Source organism: Tenrec ecaudatus, chromosome 11 (genome assembly GCF_050624435.1).
Source record: "Tenrec ecaudatus isolate mTenEca1 chromosome 11, mTenEca1.hap1, whole genome shotgun sequence".
In the NCBI taxonomy this organism is placed as follows: Eukaryota; Metazoa; Chordata; class Mammalia; order Afrosoricida; family Tenrecidae; genus Tenrec; species Tenrec ecaudatus.
In genome coordinates this window covers 47729413-47749040 of record NC_134540.1, presented here as the reverse complement: position 1 = coordinate 47749040, position 19628 = coordinate 47729413, and the positions used below count along the sequence as shown (strand labels likewise).

Here is a 19628-nt window from a genome sequence, read left to right as displayed (position 1 = left end):
GGACTGAGGACCAGTGCTGTTGGGAGGGCCCACAGATGTACCCTGAATACCCTCTGATCCTGGCTGTGGTACCCTGTGACCTTCCGTAGCATGGTGCCGTAGACAGATTACGGACCCTGGCACGGTGCAGAGTGCCATGCGGGGCAGGGTGAGCGTCAGAGCAGGGGAAGGAAGAGAGCCCCTACAGTGTGGCTCTCAGGAAGGGCTGGTACTTGTCCCTCCTGTCTTCTCCCCTGAGCACGGCCAGTCACTTCCAAAGCACCTCTTCCTGCCCTACGTTCTCCGTCTGAGCCCCCTTCCCCGGGAGTGGAGCCCCATGAACACCCTCGCCTGCTCACCAACAAGGCGGAGGCTCAAGTTCACCCGAGGGAGGCTGAGAAGAAGGGCTCTTCTGCAGGACCAGCCCGAGAGTCCCGAGGGGCACGGCTACTCTGAGGGGGGCTTCTACACTACGAAGCCACACGGACTCGAGAGCACCTTTGTTTTTTAACTAGAAAATTCTAAAAGGTAAATTCAATGGCAGAAATGCAGAGTAAGCAAATCAAGGTCACAGTAAGGAAAATCCTGGCACGCACAGCTCAAGACAATGAAGGGAAGACCATGACTGATGTGTTCGGCACCTCCCAGGTGCTCAAGAAGAGCAACCTGTCAGGGCATCAGATCCAAATGCTGTCAGATGTTTAAAGTTTTCCTGGATTTTGATTGTGCCAGCTTCTCATACAATGAAACTGGATTAGCAGAGAAAGAGATGTGCTAATTACTAGCCTCAATTCTGAATCAGTTAAATATAACTCCATCTTCCACATGACAAGCACTTAAAATGATTAAGAACACCTAACTTTTGAGAACTTGGTAGGCGTCACTCAGTATTCTTAAAGTACTTCAATCCTCACAAACCCCTGCAAAGAACCTTCTACCCTCATCTGTACCGTGCAAGAAGGAAAATGGAGGCACATGGTTAACCTGCCCAAAGTGATACTGCTCAGAGGTTGGCAGAGCAGAGATCTAAACCCAGACACTGGTCTCAACGGTCTGAGAACGTAACTTCTCGACTACAACAACAAGCGACTTCCTAGACAGCGCATGGCACCTCTCGTCCGTCCCACGATAGACACTTACCAGTATGAACTCCTTCTTGGCTGAGTCGTGGACGTACAGTTCTTCAACTTCAGCCTCAGAGGCAACGAGCCACTGCAGGATCAGCCTCAGCTGGGGGTCGACGGGACACAGCTCCATGTCAACGTTTGTAATCCGCAGAGCCTTTCCATCATGCCCCAAACCTAGTGTTTAAGTGTAAACAGTACAGGGACACGAAACTGGTGGATTCAACATAATACTCTGGTTTCTAAGTACTTATACATGTTTTTCATTTATTAAGTTTCCAATAAATGCTGGGGGTAAAGCAATCCTATCTAAAACACATAACAGCAACTAAACCATTTCTGCAAAATAGTATGGAAACAACAAAATATCTTTGCATATTTACCAAAAGAACAAATGCAGCACATTCATCTGATATACTGAATTCCAGGACTATGAGTGTTCTAATGTATGTGAGATTATGATCTGGACATAAGAGAGCAAATAAAAGTTCACAATAACCATCTTCATAATAAAAATATGAAGACAACACAGAAGTAAAGACCTCAGATTAAAATACGGGCTTTAAGCAAGCATCCTGGACTATTTGAAAAGGGCCTCTTTTAAAGTGTTAAAAAGACAAGCCGTCCCCTTGAAGACTAGGGTGCACCTGACCACGCCAGGGTATTTCCAATGGCCTCCCATCGCTGGGGAGTGAATAAGGAAGACTCCGAAGAATGGAAGCATATGGATTATGGCGCTGGCAAAGAAGACTGATTATACCACAAACTGTCAGAAGAACAGACTGGTAGGTGTCTTCCTTAGAAACACGGGGGGCCAGGCTTCAGATCAGGTACTTTGGACCTGTTATCAGGAGAAGTGTCGGTACGGCACATTTGGCAAGTAGAGGGGTGGGTGAAAGAGGGCATGGATGAGCACAGTGGCAGCACCAGTGTGCTAAGACAAAGGACCAGCTGTGAGGACGGTGGAGGCCCAGGCAGGGTTTCGTTCTGTTGTGCTGACTCCACAGCACTGAACTGCAGCAAACACAGACAGAGCACACGTTCCATCTAGCCACTCTGCTAAACTCCTTCTTTAGTCCGCACAGGAACCCTGGTGGCATTAGGGGTTATCCACTGAGCTGCCAACCAAAAGGCCAGCAGTTCAAAACCATCGTCAGTCCTCAGGAGAAAGACAGGGCTTTCTACTCCCATAAAGAGTTACAGTCTCAGAAACTCACAAGGACAGTTCTCAGGGCTGCTAAGAGTCAGCATCCACCTGGGAACTTCCATCACTACTGCTTGAAGATGAGGAAACTGAGGTCAAGGGAAATCAAGGGCTTACAGCAAGGAAGTGGCTGGACCAGGATGCGCACAGGCAGTCTGGCTCCCAGCTTTCTCAGCTCACTCTTCAGGCAAAATGCAAACAAAGAAAAGAGCCAAACAACAGTCACTTAGGTTCCTTAAATCGGAGCAGAAATGCTCCTCTCAAGTTTGTTTCCTCCCTGTGAAAACATAGTTGAATCTCCTTTGACTACACAATGCATCCTCTCTGGGCCAACAGCATGGATTTGGGAGCCCTGGGAGCACCGTGGCGAAAGCATCCACTATTGAAATGTTGTCAGGCCAAATCCACCAGCCACTCCCAGGAGAAAAATGGGAGCAGTCTGCTCCCCAAAGATGTACAGCCAGAAAAGCTCGAAAAGACGTTCTATGCAGCTCCATGGGGTCACTGTGGGCCAGAATGCACTCGCCGGCAGTGGGTGCTTTGTGCTTTTGGAGCGGCATGTGTTCAGCAACCTGGCTTCCTGACGGCAGAGCAGTAAGCAGAGCTGTGTGCCAGACACGGGCCCTCCCACACTATGAGGGGATGCCTGCTGGGGACAGCTTGGCAACTTGTCCCATTAATGGAAATAAATACTGTGGAGGGGTGGCCTTTTGTTTTGCCTTATTTTTTGGTATTATTTTACAATTTATAGGGTAACTACAGAGCTACTGTTCTAGGTTGGTACTCATCATTTCCAACACATGTGTTGGCCCCTAATTGTTTATTTTACGAAAATGTGGCCTGCATTATCATCTTAAAATGAACTTCATGTCCTTGCTCTCCACCCCTCATTGACTTCCAGCTATAAAATGCATCTGGTGCACTAGGTACAGTAAGGTCTCCAGGCCATTTTATAAATCCTGCAGTTTTATAACATGGAAGGAGCCTTGCTGGGCTGTCGAGTTAAGTGTTGAACTGCCAACTGCAAGGTTGGTAGTTCAAACCCACCAGCTGGTCCTTGGGAGAAAGATGAGGCTATCTGTTCCCGCAAAGATCTGCAGTCTCGGAAACCCTAAAGAGGGTTGCTCGGGGCAGTAGGTGTGGCTTTGGAACCAAGGCCTCTCTCCGGCTACTCTGGATGGGTACTCAGTTCAGGGATCCCGGCTGTCAGGTCTGGCAGGAACCTTGAAGACAAGTTGGCAGACAGTAAAGGACTGGACTGGCATGTTGTAACTGCCTGTGCACACACACACTTGCAAAGAAAGAAATCGAGATTTGTTGTCTTGGAATTTCCACCAGTTGGGATTTTTCTGTAAGCTCAATCAATCTATCCCCTAATTTACACTTTTTTCCTTGACCAGACATAAAGTGTTATAACTTAGACATGATAGCAAAAGCGGAATGACGGCGAGTCTACGTATGACCCTCAACCAGATGGACAGAAACAGTGGTTGCCACGATGGGCTCAAGGATCCCAACTGCGAGGACGGTGGCAGGCCAGGCCAGTGTCCTGTTCTTTGGTGCACGGTCACTATGACTCGGTGCACCGAACAGTAACAACAACACATTAACTGACGCATTCATTTCCACGGATCACAAGAGAACCTTCAATAGCTGGCTAGTGCCAGAAGGAAAAGTTTGAGCTCTTGTTAATGAATTTCATATTTATATTAACTTCTTTCTCCTAAACATCTTTCAGTGATATTAGTAAATAATAACAAGTTCATTAAGGGGGAGGAGAAACCTTCACCTGCGTTAATACCACATAAAGTCTGTGGGATCATTTTGTTCACAGGTTATATTTAGGCAAAATACAAAGTTTTTCTAGATAAAGCTCAACTTCTTCAGTGAACAAAAAGAAATATTACATAGAGCCTATCAATACTTCTAAAACAATATCCCTGCTTTTAACTATCTCACAAGAAGAAAATACTTCTTAGGAACCTTACAGGAAGTGTGTCTATTTAACAAGAAATATCAGCATTTAAAAAATAATAATCTTAAATCTGAGATTTTAGCTCAACGTCTCCTGCAGCCACATTACGTGACTGCTAAACAGGCCATGCCCCTGGGTGAGGAAGACAGCCCAAAGTTCCGGGGTCACGGAGTGAACCTCAGCACACACCGTTTTCCCACCTCCACGGAACAGTGACGAGAAATCAACATCACTGGGCTCAGAAACAACCGTCTTCAAGCAGGATGCATATTGTCTTACGTGCCTCTAATGGTATTTTCATAATTAAGGAAAAGATTTGGGGAGAGGGAATGATTCTGCCACCTAAATATTAATGGAATTCAATTTTCAACATGAAAAATGACCAGATTCATTTGGACACGCTAACATATCTGAATAAGATTACAAACCGTAACTCAAAACTCTAGAACCCGTGTTGTGTCTGGAACGACGTTCATTATGGGGAGACTGGAAAACATCCAGGGGTCGGTATGAGGGGTGGGTGGGGGTTGTAATATAGGGCTGGGGTTGATGAAGGGATGAAGTGACTTAGAAATATTTATTTATTGGGTTTTATTTATTGATTCATGCAAGTTTGGCATTAACAACTCATTTCAGAAATTATAGGTTTGGAAGGAAGAAAGTAACTATTCCAATAATACACCATGGATTTATAATAAATCATTACATCAAAGGAGGCCTGTATGGGGCTAAGACCAGAAAGAAAGGGCTGGTGAAATGCTTCGGAAACTTGAGCCAATGAAAATTCAATGGGTCACAAGTCTGGCCCACAAGCAGTCCTGGGGAGGCACAGGGCTGACGGGCGACAGCACGTCTGTGACTGAGTCTAAGGACATCATGAGTGGAGAGCTGATACCGTGGCAGCAAACAACACTCTGCACAATCGGAGCAAAGGTTTTGGAATTTGTGCTTTGAATAACATGCTTCTAAATATTCTCTCTCAAATAACTGACTACTCCTCCCCAAATATTTCAGTATTTACATCACTGAGTACTTCCATTAGTTCAGCAACCCAGAGGGGTGTGCAACAAGAAACCTGGACCGAAGAGGGAAAGGCAGACAAGAACACTCTGACTGCTGCAGTCTCACACAACTCACACAGGGCTCCCTCAGGTGAAATCGCACCAACACAAACGTTACTGACCGACACACGACAAAACCAGGGAACACCCAGGAAAGTACAAAATGTCGATTACCTTCTACATCGGCCCCATGCTCTTCGTCTTTATCAGCAGGTTCATCACTTTTTCAATAAAATAGCAGAAGCAGTTAAAAAAAAAAGCTTTAATTAGTGATGGTCTTAAAACCAATTCTTAAAACGCAGTAAGGCATGTTCGATACGAAGTATGACATTTAGAAAGGAGAGAATGGCGATGCAAAAGGAAGCTTTGCTTCTCACACCATTTCGTGTTCAAATGTGAATTGCAAATGATGCCCCAAGATAACTTATCTATCAATAATCAAAAAGTCCTACCTTTCAATGAAAATGAAAAGCCAAAACCCACGGCCATCAAGTCGATTCCGACTCACAGGCACTCTGCAGGGCAGAGTGGAACTGCCCACTTGGCTGCCACATCTTTCTCAGGGGAGTAAGTAGCTGATGGCCTTGAACCACTGACCTTCCAGGTAGCAGCCAAATGCTAACCACTCATTGTTCACCATGGTTCTCCTCCATGGCTTAAAGTACCAAATGACTTCATCAAGTGAAATTCACAGCCAAGATGCTCTACCAATTTGGTTTTAGAGAACATGGCATTTGAATACCATGGAATTCCACAGTAATTGGGCATTTCTTAATGCTTCTCATTATGTCATTTATACATAGGCTTCAACAGAGTGCACTGACCCTATACTTTTCAAATATATTAAATAAAACTACATACAGAAACAAAAACAAAACCAGAAATTCTGTAGGAAGCAAGCTCTTTGTAAATGAATGATTGGTAGAATGAGACGGAGCAAGCACATGCATAAGAGTGACCCACTTTGCAATTAGATGTCAGCCAACTCAGCGTAGTTGGATTTTTCCGTTAGATGTAAATTGATCAAGCAGAATCATGTCAAAACATAGGAGAAAAGCAGGTTGATACATGTTGCACTGTGACCCACATGTTTTTTATATGACTCATGCATTAGTGGTGAAAGACTCGTCAGTTTTTCAGTGTCTGGTCTGGACCAACCTGTCTGATGTTGGAAAGGATAAATTGTCCTCATATAAATCTCCTTCTAAACCAAGACTGCTCCAGCTACTGCTGTTACCAGGACTGCCAGGGGAAGAAGAGAACAGAGCTGAACCAGAGACGACGCTGGAGGGTGACGCGCCCTTCGTCCTTCTGAGAGCAGCTGCGGCCCGTGACCACTGCAGACGGTCAGGAGCTGCCACCAGGGGTGGAGCATCCCCGGAGGCAGAGAGAGACCAGGAGCGCTACTCTAGGTGGGACTTGGGATATTCAGGTATTCAGGAGTTTCCCAGTCCTCAGAAAGCCACACAAACTATTCTAAACTCCAGTTCTTGGACAGAGTGATACAGCACATGGCATTTCAGAGCAGAAAATAGCCGCACAAGGTAAGAACTCTCACACTGACACACCCGTGGCACACTCGGGTGATAACTGGGAAAACCAATGCTTTCCAGTTTGGGGACAGTTTAAACGGAATTTTTAATAGGCAACTTTCTCACAGGTCTTTAGATGGGATGAACGAGTGACAGGCCTCGTGGCGGGTGGGACGAAGTCACCGAGATCCAGTCCCCCATGGCCTTGTCTAACCCGCTGTCTGCTGACTTTAAGTACTCTGGCAACCACCTTTCTCCAGACAGTGTGCATCATGCAACCGTGGCCGTAACGTGTGTGCTCCTTAGAATACAGCCACAGTGAGAAAGGGCGGGTCAAGAATTACACTGGTCTGCCCGGCCAGTAACTTATGCCACGCAGTTTTACACTCCCTGATGAAAAGAAAAAGGTAAAAAGCAAGAGCGATATCGATAACACAGTCTACGAAAGCAAGTACAGTCTAAAACTACTGCAAAGCAATTTTTTAAAAAGCAACTATATTCTGAAACAAAATTAAATGTAAAATGTTCAGGCTTAAACCTCCAACATGCAACTTTTAAAATTCTAACCATTAAAATAATTAGTAAGCACATTAGTTTGCAGTGACAAGCAGTGATATATCCAATATGAGGGTGCATAAGACCAGGCATTATAAAAATCAAATTTTGGGTTCTAAAAAGGGAAATAGTGTATAAACACTTTACATATGTAGATAAATATTGACAAAATTGCCCCACCCAAAACAAACATTTTCAACAATTTACAAATCTATATTCACTCTTTAAAACCCACTGCCATCAGGTCAGTTCTGACTCATAGACCCCCACGGACAGGGCAGAACTGGCCCTGTGGGTTCCCAGATGAACTCTCTGAAGCAGCACATCTCTCTGGAGCAGCGCTGGTGGCTTCAAATAGCCAACCTTGCAGCCAGCAACCAAATGCTTAACCCACTGTGCCACCAAGGCCCCTTCTAGTCACTTTAGCATTACCAAACTGTCTCAAAGAAAATCATAGTGCATTAGAAACTAAAAGTTAAAACTGAGCAGTGTCTTTTTAATACACATCCTTCAGCGACCAGGAGGACTGTCCAAAATCCTCCCCACCTCTCAACACTAAAATCCCTGGATTTCCCAAGAGCCTAGTAAAAAGCGGCAAACTATTTACATATAGTCTCCGCTCATTCTCCACACCAAACCAAACTCACTGCCATTGGGTTAATTCCTACCTACGGGCAGAGCAGACCTGCCTCCGTGGGTTTCTGAGGCTGTAACTTTTATGAGAGTAGAAGGCCTCCTTCTTTCTCCCGCAGGGCAGCTGGTGGTTTCGAACTGCAGACTTTGTGGTTAGCAGCCCACAGAGTAACCCACTAAAGCTCCTTCCTATGTGGCACTCTTTAAATCATCTCCAGATTGCTTCGACCACCTAATTGCTTCCCACTCCCTCCCCACAAGCTTTCCAATCCACAGTTGGTTGAATCCAGATGCAGCACCCACAGATAGAGGGCCGATTATATGCTCTAACAAAAATAACTCTATTATTGAACCACTGAAACAACCCCAGTTTGGTTAACATCATCTGTTGTCAGAGAAACCAAACTTGAGGAAATATAAAAACACAGAAGGTACAGACAGCTGGACCCAGGGAGGAAGAGAAAATGAATGATCCCAAACACTATTTATTGCTATTAATTAGGATAACTATGTAAGAAATGAAAAACAGAACATTTAAATCCTTACCCATATCCTAATAACAATGATTCTTTCCTTTAACTTTTTATCTATCATCTTAAGTATTAGGTGAAACTGAAAAAATACACTAAAACAATATAAAGACAAAACTTAAGCTCCTCGTATACAACCCTGGTCCCTGTTCCCTTACACACTTCAAAAGGGGTCAGATTTGAAGTCAATTCTTTATCCAATGCCTTATCTAAAAGGGGGACCATATAAGTTTTCATCTAACCGGGGTGCTTGGAAAACAATTCACTAGTAGTAACTACAGAACAGCAGCGCCGAGCCGGGACTACCCAAGCATCATCCCAGTGTGGTACCTTCTGTGTACGAGGCGTCAGACCCAGCTCTACAGCACCTACCACCTACCCCAGGCCAAACACGCTGCTCTAACCACACATGAAAGCAGGCGACTGCCTGCCGTCACCCTTCCTTGTGCCACCCTTGATCACCGTCTCCTGCTGCCATCGGGTTCTTTTCCGCCTCCCTCTCCTTCCAGGCACACTGCTGCCCTCAAGCCGAGGGTAGTCAAGCACTGACATTCTTGCTGTGGCTTTGACGTGTATGAAGCCAATTCTGGCACATGTCGTAAAAATCAGCTCCAAAGCGCTCCAAGTCTGACTCGTCGCTTCCCTAATATACTTGGCAATGCCCAAGAAGCTCACAATGTGTCTGAAATCCTTTAAGGAATTCACTATATAGAAAAGCCCTTTTCCTGATCAAATAATTATACTTTCCCTTCAGAAGACTTCGGACAATTTGAAGCTACTGTGTGTTTTTAAGGTGCTCCCATGTACTGAACTTCCTTAAAGCCGAAGTGCAAGGTGTGTCCAAATAAGCCTCTTCTTTCTTGTCCTGATCTCCGCACCAGAAAGGGGCAGCAGGCGCATCAAAAGATGTAATGTGCACAGCAACACATCTTCCAGGATGGCCTGCATTCAGCCACCTGACGTGCTTTATCCCACAAGCAGACTCAGCACGACCCCAATGAATCTTGATCTCTGGGAGCTGAGGCTCTGGGAACTGTAGTTCACAAGCACCCCACCAGCCCTGGATGAAAATGTACCATCAGGTACAATGCCTGTACCTTAATTCCCATAATGCTGCTAGCTCATGCTGTGGTCTGACTGTGGCAAATTAAACCAGCAATTCTTTCTCTGACAAAATACAAGGTTCCCCCTCCTGAATGCAAATAATTAATGTGCTAGCCCTGAAAGCATTTACCCATGTTAAGGAGAATCATGTTGTCCTCAGCCCGAATCGATCGGTCCTTCTAAATGCTGGGCTTTGTTAACAAGATTTTATTTCAGTGTCATTCTGAGTCTCCCACAGATAATGGGCACATCGCTCACTAAAAGCACGAACAAGGAAAGACACGAAGACAGAGCCTGGCTGATTCCTCCCTGGCGATCAAAGTAGGCAGCATTCTGTAGAGTGGTTCAAGTGGCTCCGTGAATGTCACCAGCCCCCGTCTGAAGGAGTCCCGGGGATGTAGTGGGTGACGTGTTGGGCTACAAGCACGGCAATTTGGACCCACCAGTGGCTCCGTGGAAGAAAGATGGGCGTTGTGCTCCTGTAAAAGCTTCCCAGCCTCAGAAACCCTCAAGGGCAGGTCTATCTGTCCTACAGAGTGGCTACAATTTGGCAAAAACTCAACGGTGGCAAGGAGAGTAGCCTCTAGGCAGAGTTCTCCCATTCAAATACCAGTACTTCCTTAACTACAACTCTCGTACCAGTCCTCGCAGCCTCTGTTTCTCAAAGATGACAGAGAGTGTGCTGCCTCTAGATAAGTAATGCACAAGGATTACATGATGTGTGATAAGACTCCCACATAGAGCGACCACTTTCAAACACTGCCTTTTCCAACCTGGGTTTTAAGAAGTATGAGCATCAAACATAGGACTGGGACGATGACTTCCAATGTGTAAAAGACCATTTCCTTCCTTACACTAGCTCAACCTCTCCTCCAATTATCTTCCTGAGAGGCCAAGTCCAAGAATCCTCATGGGATCCTCGTCCCACCAGTCCCAGACTCAGCTATGAATAGTATTTCTTACTTCTAATCAGCAGTTAAGACAAATGAGCTTATAGGTTATTCAGGAATGCCTTAACAATATGAGCATTCATTTTATCATAATAAAGTCCAAACACTGCTGATATTTTTAAAATTACATATAAAGCATATAAAAGAATCACAGCATTTATTTAAATGGATTTGATGTCTATGTTTTCAATAATTCAGGTATAAAAGCTCTAAGTCATTTTGTGGCTGAATAGCAAGACAATCAGGAAATCATCCCCTAAAGATATTAAGTAAAAGTAGCAAAAGTTACTGGGTCTCTTTGATACGTCTACAGACAATTTCCCTATTTGTTACCTACTGAAGAGTGAGGGGACAGGGGGCGGAGAACTTCCTCTTTAAAAAGAGGAACAAGGTTTTTTCTTTTAAAAGTTCATTAAATGTCTAGAAAATGCCTAACAGGTATAAAGTCAAATGCAGAAATTATTTTTCATATCACATATTGGCACATTCAAAGAAGATGTACTCAGCTAATTATGTAATACTTAGTACACTATTAGAAATATATGAATCATGAAACCAAGTGTAAGAGCAATGACACGTTTCCACATGGGGAATTTTCCAGAAGCACCCAATGCGTAGTTCGAGTCTGCAGTCTGAGAAATTAAATAATGCCGTTAACTGCCAAAGGCCAGGTACCTTTCACTCAGATGATGAAAACTGCTGCTCTCATCCTGCTGTTCGTCTTCAAAACTTAGGTCGGACCAGCTACCAGTGCTGTCTTCACCAGTCCCGAGGGGCATGGTCCTCTGCTGGTCACCGAGCGACTCCGCTGACGGAAAGTCATCTCTTTCTTTTACACTAAAAGAAGAAAACAATCGAATTGAAACCATCAGATTCTGAAATACATGGCTATCAATTTCATGATAAAAACACCAAAACTACATGAGTCAAATCAGTGGTACATCTCACCCTTTGTTTCTGCTAAGAATACACTGGACATGTTATTAGGAATGACCAGTCCCTGCAAAAGGTCTGGTAAAGTGGAAAGGCATCAAAACCGAGGAAGATCCTCAAGGAGGACTGGCCCAGTGGCCACAACAATGGGCTCAATCAGAGCAATTGTGAGGCTGGCTTAGGAGTGGGCAAGTGTTTGTTCTGATGGACGCGGTGGGGTCGGTATGAGTCAGATCTGACTTGACAGTACCTAGCAAACAGCAATTGAAAGGCTTCACTGGAGAGCACCTTCACTGCAGAGTTAACAAAGCTATGCACCAACACGAATAACTTACTTAATAAGCTATTCTGTATCCATCTCCAGGACATCATTCATCAAACTCTTCTTAAAGCTGTTCATATTTACTTTTTTCTACTAAAAGGGAACACCGTCTGGCTCTGACCCTTGATCTGTTATTCACGTCTGTATCAAAATAAGCTAAATCACTTCACGATTTGAGCTGTCACCATGACCCTTCTCTCTTTCGCCATTCACTGTTCTGTTGGCTATCTGCCTCCTCCATGCTTTATTCTCAACCTAACTGGTGAAACAATGCTTTTAAACATGAAGTTGGATGTCAGATGTTTGCTCAAAACCTTCCCATGGTTTTACACCAATCAGAGTTACGAGCCCAAGTCATCAGCCACATAATCTCTTGCCAAATATAAATATGCACAATCGTACCCCCTGATTGGAACATCCAGATTCTCACATGACTTAGTTTCTCTTTACTTTGGGTTCTTTGCTCAAATGTCACTGTCAGGGATGGTTTTCCTGCTACCCCATTCAAAACTAAACGTTTGCCCCACAGTTCCCGCCCTTCACACCACCAGCACCTTCTAATTTCAACTTACTCTTCCTGCAAGGTACTTATTACTATATGATGTGCTATATAATTTACTTACTTCCTTATAGTTTGTCTTCTTCCATTACTAAGCACAGAGATTTTTTTTTTACACAATTCATTCACTTCTGTGTCTTCGGTGCCTAGACTATGCTCTTAACTGGCCTCTTTTGAATGATTCTCATTTTGTATTTAAGATATAAAACCAAACACACTGCCACAGCTATTCCAACCCACAGCGACTCTACAAAGGGTTTCCAATACTGTAAATCTTCACAGAAGCACTCGTGTACATTAATGTAGCAGATGGACATTGGGCCACCACTCAAGTACTCCCTCAATGCAAGAATACTTTGTTCTCTTAAACTGGCATTCCATGATGCTCACTTTCTGACATAATCGCTGAAGACAAAGTGAGTGAATAAGCAAATGTGGTGAAGAAAACTGATGGTGCCCAGCTATCTAAAGATATAGCGTCTGGGATCTTAAAGGCTTGAAGATCAACAAGCAGCCATCTAGCTCAGAAGCAACAAAGCCCACATGGAAGAAGCACACCAGCCTGTGACCACGAGGTGGCAAAGGGATCAAGTATCAGGCATCGAAGAACAAAAAATTGTATCATTGTGCGTGAGGGGGTGTGCAGAGTGGGGACCCAAAACCCATCTGTAGGCAACTAGACATTTCCTTAACAGAAGGGTCGTGGGGAGATGAGCCAGTCAGAGTACAGTGTAGCAATGATGAAACATACAACTTTACTCTAGTTCTTTAATGCTTCCTCCCCCCAACTATCATGATCCCAATTGTACCTTACATACCCGGCTAGACCAGAGGATGTACACTGGTACAGATAGGAACTGGAAACACAAGGCATTCAGGACAGATGAACCCCTCAGGACCAGTGGTGAGAGTGGTGATACCGGAAGGGTAGAGGGAGGGTGGAATAGAAAGGGGAATCGATTACAAGGATCTACATATAACCCCCCTCTCTGGGGGATGGGCAACAGAAAAATGGGTGAAGGGAGAAGTCGGAGAGTGTAAGACATGACAAAATCATAATAATTTTTAAATTATCAAGGGTTCGTGAGGGAAGAGGGGCAAGGAAGAAAGGGGAAAAAATGAGGAGCTGATACCAAGGACTCAAGAAAAAGCAAATGTTTTGAGAATGATGATAGCAACAAATGTACAATTGCGCTTGATACAATGGATGGATGTATGATTGTGATAGTTGTACGAGCCCCCGATAAAATGATTTTTAAAAAAAAGAAAGAGCTTTAGATCAAGAAGTATTGATGTATCAAGAAGATATCCGATCCCAGTCCAACTCATGTCAGTAAGTCCAGTACTAGTCCGTAAGTCCCTCTTCAGACACATGGCAGCCACATGCAGTGATGCAGAACGCAGGAAGATCACTGGCTGGTGGCGCACAGTCTTGAGGATCCAATGGCAGTGGACACATCCCAGGTATCTAGCAGCAACCAGGGTCAACCAGCAGGCAGAGGAAGGCAGAGAGAGAAGGGGAGGTTCCCAGGGCCACACCCACTAGGAGGCACCATCAGGCTGTGAGCTGATTGACAGGTTGAATGCCACCCATATACCCTCAAGTTGAGAGGTGACACAGAGTCGACTCCAACCTATAGAGACCCTGTGCACAACAGAACCGAACACTGAGAGTCCTGTGCCCTCCTCACAAGTATTCCTGTGCCTGAGCCCACAATGCAGCCACCGTGTCAGTCCACCTCGAGGGCTTCCGCCTTTTCACATCCCCTCCACTTTACCAAACATGTCTCTCCTGACATCATGTCCAAAGTATGTACAATGACGTCTTGCCAACACTGCCTCTATGGCAGACTCTGGCCTTACTTTTTCCAAGTGAGATGGTGTGTCCTTTGAGCAGTCCATGGTGCTATCTATCAATATTCTTCTCAGCACCACAATTCAAATGCATCTATTCCTCCTCAGTCCTTATTCAATGTCCAACTCTCACGTGCACATGATGCAATGGAGAATCCCACGGCTGGGATCAGGCACATCGTAGGCCTCTAAGTAATACCCTTGTTCTTCAATATTCTAAAGCGGTCTTGTGCAGCAGGCTTACCCAATACAACCCGTGTTTGGATCTATTGACTGCTGCTTCCATGAGCATTGACTAGGGATCCAAGCAAGACTACATCCTTTACCGCTTCAATCTTTTCTCCATTACTGTGATATTAAGCACTGGTCCAGTTCTGAGGATTTTAGTCCACTTCACACTGAGTTGTCATCCACACTAAAGGTTACAATCCTTGACCTTCATCAGCAAGGGCTTCAGTCCTCTTCACTTTCACTTCCAACACACCTGGCTGTGTCATCTGCACACTGCGGGTTGTTAATAAACCTTCCTCCAATCTTGATGCCACACTCGTCTTACTATAATCCAGCTTCTCTGATGCTTGTTCACCATATAGAATGGACAAATATGGTGAGAGGGTGCAACCCTGCACCCACCTTTCCTGTTGCTAAGTCATGTTCTGGCCCTACAACTGACTGCCTCGTACTCCATGGACAAGTTTCTAATGAGCACAATGACATGCTCTGGAATTCCCATTTTCTCAAGCTTATCCACAGGTGAATGCTTTGGCATAGTCAATGAAACACAAGTAAACATCTTTCTGGTGTTCTCTGCTTTAAGCAGGCATCTGACATTAGCAACGATACCCCTCGTTCCAAGTCAGCTTCTGAATCTGGCCTGACCTCTGCTAGTCTCCTGTCAATGTAATGCTTAGATGATCTTCAGCAAAATTTTACTTGTGTGCCTTATCAATGATATCATCATTCTATAGTTTGAGCATTCTGTTGGGTGCACCTTGTTAGAATGAGCACCAAAACGGGTCTCTTCCAGTACACAGTAGAGCTGTCAGCACTAGCAGAACCTCCTCCCATCCCACACCCACCCAAAGAGGGTTTCCCAGATTGCACGTCTCCATGGCGGAAGGCTCTCTCGTCTTTCTTCTACAGAGCCCCTGGTGGAGTTGAACCTTTTAATTCCCTTTCCACACTTACATTTCTCCGCCTTCCGTCTTTCCTTTCCCTTTCTTTTCTTCTTTGCTTTCAGTTTTTTCAGTACTTTCTTTTATTTGCTTTTTTTCTCCTTCTGTAGTGTTGCTTACTATAGTTTATCTTGTCTTTCTTAATCTTCTTGATTTTATTTCCCATTTTGTTATCAAATTTCTTTTCCTTTCCACAATTTGCCCTTGTTTATGTATTCATTTTGTTAATAATCTCTCTTTTTGCTTGTCCAACTCAACAAAAGATAGCAATTGTGCTCACAGGGCCCAATCACACACATTACCTTCTGTTACCATACCTCCTGGGTACAGGCCATTCCCCACTCCTGTACTAGGAGCATCAATATCAGCCAGCATCAGTGGCACTTACCTGTAAGTGCACTCACTACACAAACAGTAAACCAGAGAATGGGGCCCACACTCATTCTCTGTCACACCTCCCAGGTGGTAGTTGGTTACTGCTTCAGAAAGACAACACACAGTGTATGCTCACATGACTTAAGAAGATAGAACGGCTCAAACAAGTGGCAAATACACAGAGCCAAAAGACATTTCTCAAGAAGTAAAGGATAAAAAAAAAGAAGTAAAGGATTTGGAACTCACTGATAAGAAACTTAAAAGAAGGTAAGACTCCTTCGATGTATTAACCAAGAGACAGAATAAGCGGCAGATGAAACCATACAACAAAAAAATTTTAAAATAATGAGGACAATGAATGTACAGATGTTCTTTACACAATTGATGTACGTATGGATTGTGATAAGGGTTGCATGAGCCCCTGATAAAATGATTTAATTAAAAAAATAATTCAGGAAAACACTTAAAGAAAAACTGACCAAACAAATTTAAAATTAGAAACCACATGAAAACAGCAAATAGAAATCCAGAAGATTAATACTAAGACTGTAGAAACAGATAATATATTGAAAGTGCAAATGACAGGTTTGAATCAACAAAAGGCTAAATTGCTAAACTTGAAACCAAATCTCTCAATAGTCTGCTAAAGGAGCTATAAAAAAATAAAACCACCACCAAACCAAGCAAAAACAGGCCATTAAAAACCCTAAAGAATTATGTAGGATGCTATCAAGAGCATTAACACATGCGATCAAAATTCCAGAACAAGAAGAGAGACATTCATACACACAAATACACCCAGAGAAAAATGTCCAAAAATTGATGGAAGAAAGCGTCCCTAACATCATGAAAGATAAGAAGATAGACATTTAAGAAGAGAACTAACCCTAAGCATAAGAAACCCCAAAAGAAAAGCATCATGACATATTGTAATCAAACTTTGCTAAACCACAGGCAAGTAAAGGATCCCAAGAGCAGCTTGGGGGGCGTTTACCTACAATCATGAGCCAATAAACATTAATCTTATATTTCAGCAGACTCCATACAAGCAAGAAGACAATGGGACAAAACTGTCAAGTCAGGATCAAATACCCAGCAACACTGTCCCTCCTCAAATATGACAATAAAACTGGAAAATTTCCAGATAAACAGAAATTAAAAGAATTCATAGAAACCAGAGCACCTTCACAATAAAAACTAAGAGGAGTTCTTTGAACACAGAACCAACAAAAGTTAAAGGAAGAAAGAAAGTCTGAAATTAACATAAATGAAAATACCATTAAGATTATCAGCCTAAACGACAGGGTTGTAAGAAGTATAATGAAACAAAACCTACATGACTAACGACAATCAGAGACACCAATTTGTGCTGAACATGATAACAACCAAAGCCCCTGGAGGAACCAGTGTAGCTGTGGAACTTTCCGACAGAGAGCAGTCACGTAAAACTGAAAACAGAGCATATCGTCTGAAGCATAGGAAAAAAAGAATAAATCACAGGTAACCTCAAAGAAAATGAATAAACCTCACAAAAATTAAAACGTCAGAAAGATTCAGTAAACGACAAAAGAGCAAGGAAGAAAACACAAGAACAAAATACACTTGCCACAGAAAAAAAAGACAGAAAAAATGTCACTAATAAATTAATTCCTAAAATTACACTGAATGCAAATTGATTTTAAATGCACTAGTCAAGATACAAAGGTAAACAGAATATATAAGAAAATAGTACCCATTAATATGCTGTCCACAGATACACCACAGACGAAAATAGGCTAAAAATTACGTACTGGGAAAATAAAAAGGATGAGTGGCAATAGTAATGTCTGATAAAATAGACTAAGGCAAAAAACAGTATAAGGGACAAAGAAGGACATTACATTATGAATAAAGGGTCAATTAAACAAGAGGACATAACTATAATATACATATACAATGAAAGAGCCTCAAAATACATTGATCAAGCTCTTATTTAGCTGGCGAGAAATAGACAGCTACAATAGGATACTTCACTACACCGTTTCTGATAATGGACCGAACAATTATACAGAAATTCAACAAAGACACAAACTAAGCAACAATCACTTTGACCTCACAGACACAAACACAACATTCCACTCAATATAAAAAACGCATACTTTCCAGTCCACGTGGAACCGCTCCAGAAAAGATATGTTGGGCCAAACAGCAAGCTCCAATAAATTTTAAAACACTGATATTACAAAATATCTTTTCAGTATAAAATTAGAAATCAACAGTAGGAAAATCAAGTGGCAGGGAAGAAATTGGAAATGAAATATAAAAATTCTTTGAAATCTACAGAGAATAAAACACAACATAGCAAAACTTCTGGAACAAAGCAAAAGTAGTGCTCATCCAACGTAAAAGGAAGACCATAGGGCCAGCCCCACCATGAGACACGACGTCCCTCACTGACCCTCAGCGCTATGAGGGACAGCACTGGAGGCACCATGTGGGAACTGCGGCTGTTCCGGCCCCACAACGCCGAGCCAGAATGCGAAGGATGTGCAACAGAGCAGCAAGGGGAGCAAAGCAATGAAGTCCCCAGGAAATATCAAAAATAAACTTTGGGGCCAGAGTATGGCACCCCATCAGACTGGACTGGAAAACACTCCTCTAACAGTCAAAAAACCAGACCTGGAACTATTTTTAGACTTTAAAAAAAAATTGTCACTGGGTTTTTTGTTGTTGTTTTTGCGGTTTTATCTTTTGTTGTTTTGTTTTGCTGTCTTGTTTTTGTGTTTATTGTCTCTGCATGTCTAGCTAGACAGGATAGGCAGGATAAACAAGCCGAAGGAGAATACAACGGAACCAACGGCTCCTGGGGGACACAGGAGAAAGGGAGGCGGGGGAAAGGAAGGGGTATGCCAACAAACCGAGGGACAAGGGAACACAAGTGATCTAAAATTGAAGGTGAGGAGGGCACAGAGGAATTACTGAAACCCGAATGAAGGCAGTATATGATACGGGGACCAGTGGGAAAAACTAGGAGGCAAACGGCATTTATAGAGGTCAAATTATAGGCATGTAAATATATTTATATATAACAACAGGGAAATAGATCCATGTACATATATTTATACATTAAGTATGGAGGGAGGAGAGGGACATTGAGTCTCTACTCAAGTACTCCCTCAACACAAGAACACTTTGTTCTAATAACCTGGCATTCCTTGATGGTCACCTTCCCGACACAATCGCTAAAGACAAAATGGGTACATAAGCAAATGTGGTGAAGAAAGCTGATGGTGCCTGGCTGTCAAAAGATAGAGCAAATAGGGTCTTAAAAGCCTGAAGAGAAACAAGCGCCATCTAGCTCAGAAGCAGCAAAGTGCACATGGAGGAAGCACACCAAAGATCCAGAACAAAAAAATAATATCAATGTGAATGAGGGGGAGTGCAGAGTGGAGGCCCAAGCCCATCTGTAGACAAGTGGGCATCCCCTTACAGAAGAGTCACAAGGAAGAGAGATGAGCCAGTCAGGGTGCAGTATAGCACCAATAAAACCTACAACTTTCCTCTATTTAATGCTTCCTCCCCCCCCTCCCCCCCACTATCATGGTCCCAATTCTACCTTACAAATCTGGCTAGGCCAGAGCATGTACATGGGTACTAATAAGAGTTGGAAACACAGGGAATATAGGACAGATAAACCCCTCAGAAGCAATAATGAGTAGCGATACCAAGAGGATAAGGGAAAAGTGGAGGGAAAAGGGGTGAACCGATCACAATGATCTACATA

At 43.4% G+C, this 19628-nt stretch overlaps 1 protein-coding gene across 4 annotated transcripts in view; it reads right to left on the bottom strand.

The window, feature by feature from the left end:
* Positions 1 to 19628, bottom strand: part of AKAP11 (A-kinase anchoring protein 11) — a 59831-nt gene that overhangs the window by 4521 nt on the left and 35682 nt on the right. For 3 of the 4 annotated variants that reach the window (XM_075563027.1, XM_075563026.1, XM_075563028.1), the window contains exons 8-11: positions 11323 to 11484; positions 6502 to 6585; positions 5518 to 5564; positions 1120 to 1280 (exon numbers count right to left, since the gene is read on the bottom strand). In XM_075563027.1, the coding sequence (XP_075419142.1) occupies positions 1120 to 1280; positions 5518 to 5564; positions 6502 to 6585; positions 11323 to 11484 (454 nt within the window). The remainder of the gene's footprint in view (positions 1 to 1119; positions 1281 to 5517; positions 5565 to 6501; positions 6586 to 11322; positions 11485 to 19628) is intronic. The other variant, XM_075563029.1, reaches the window with a different exon arrangement.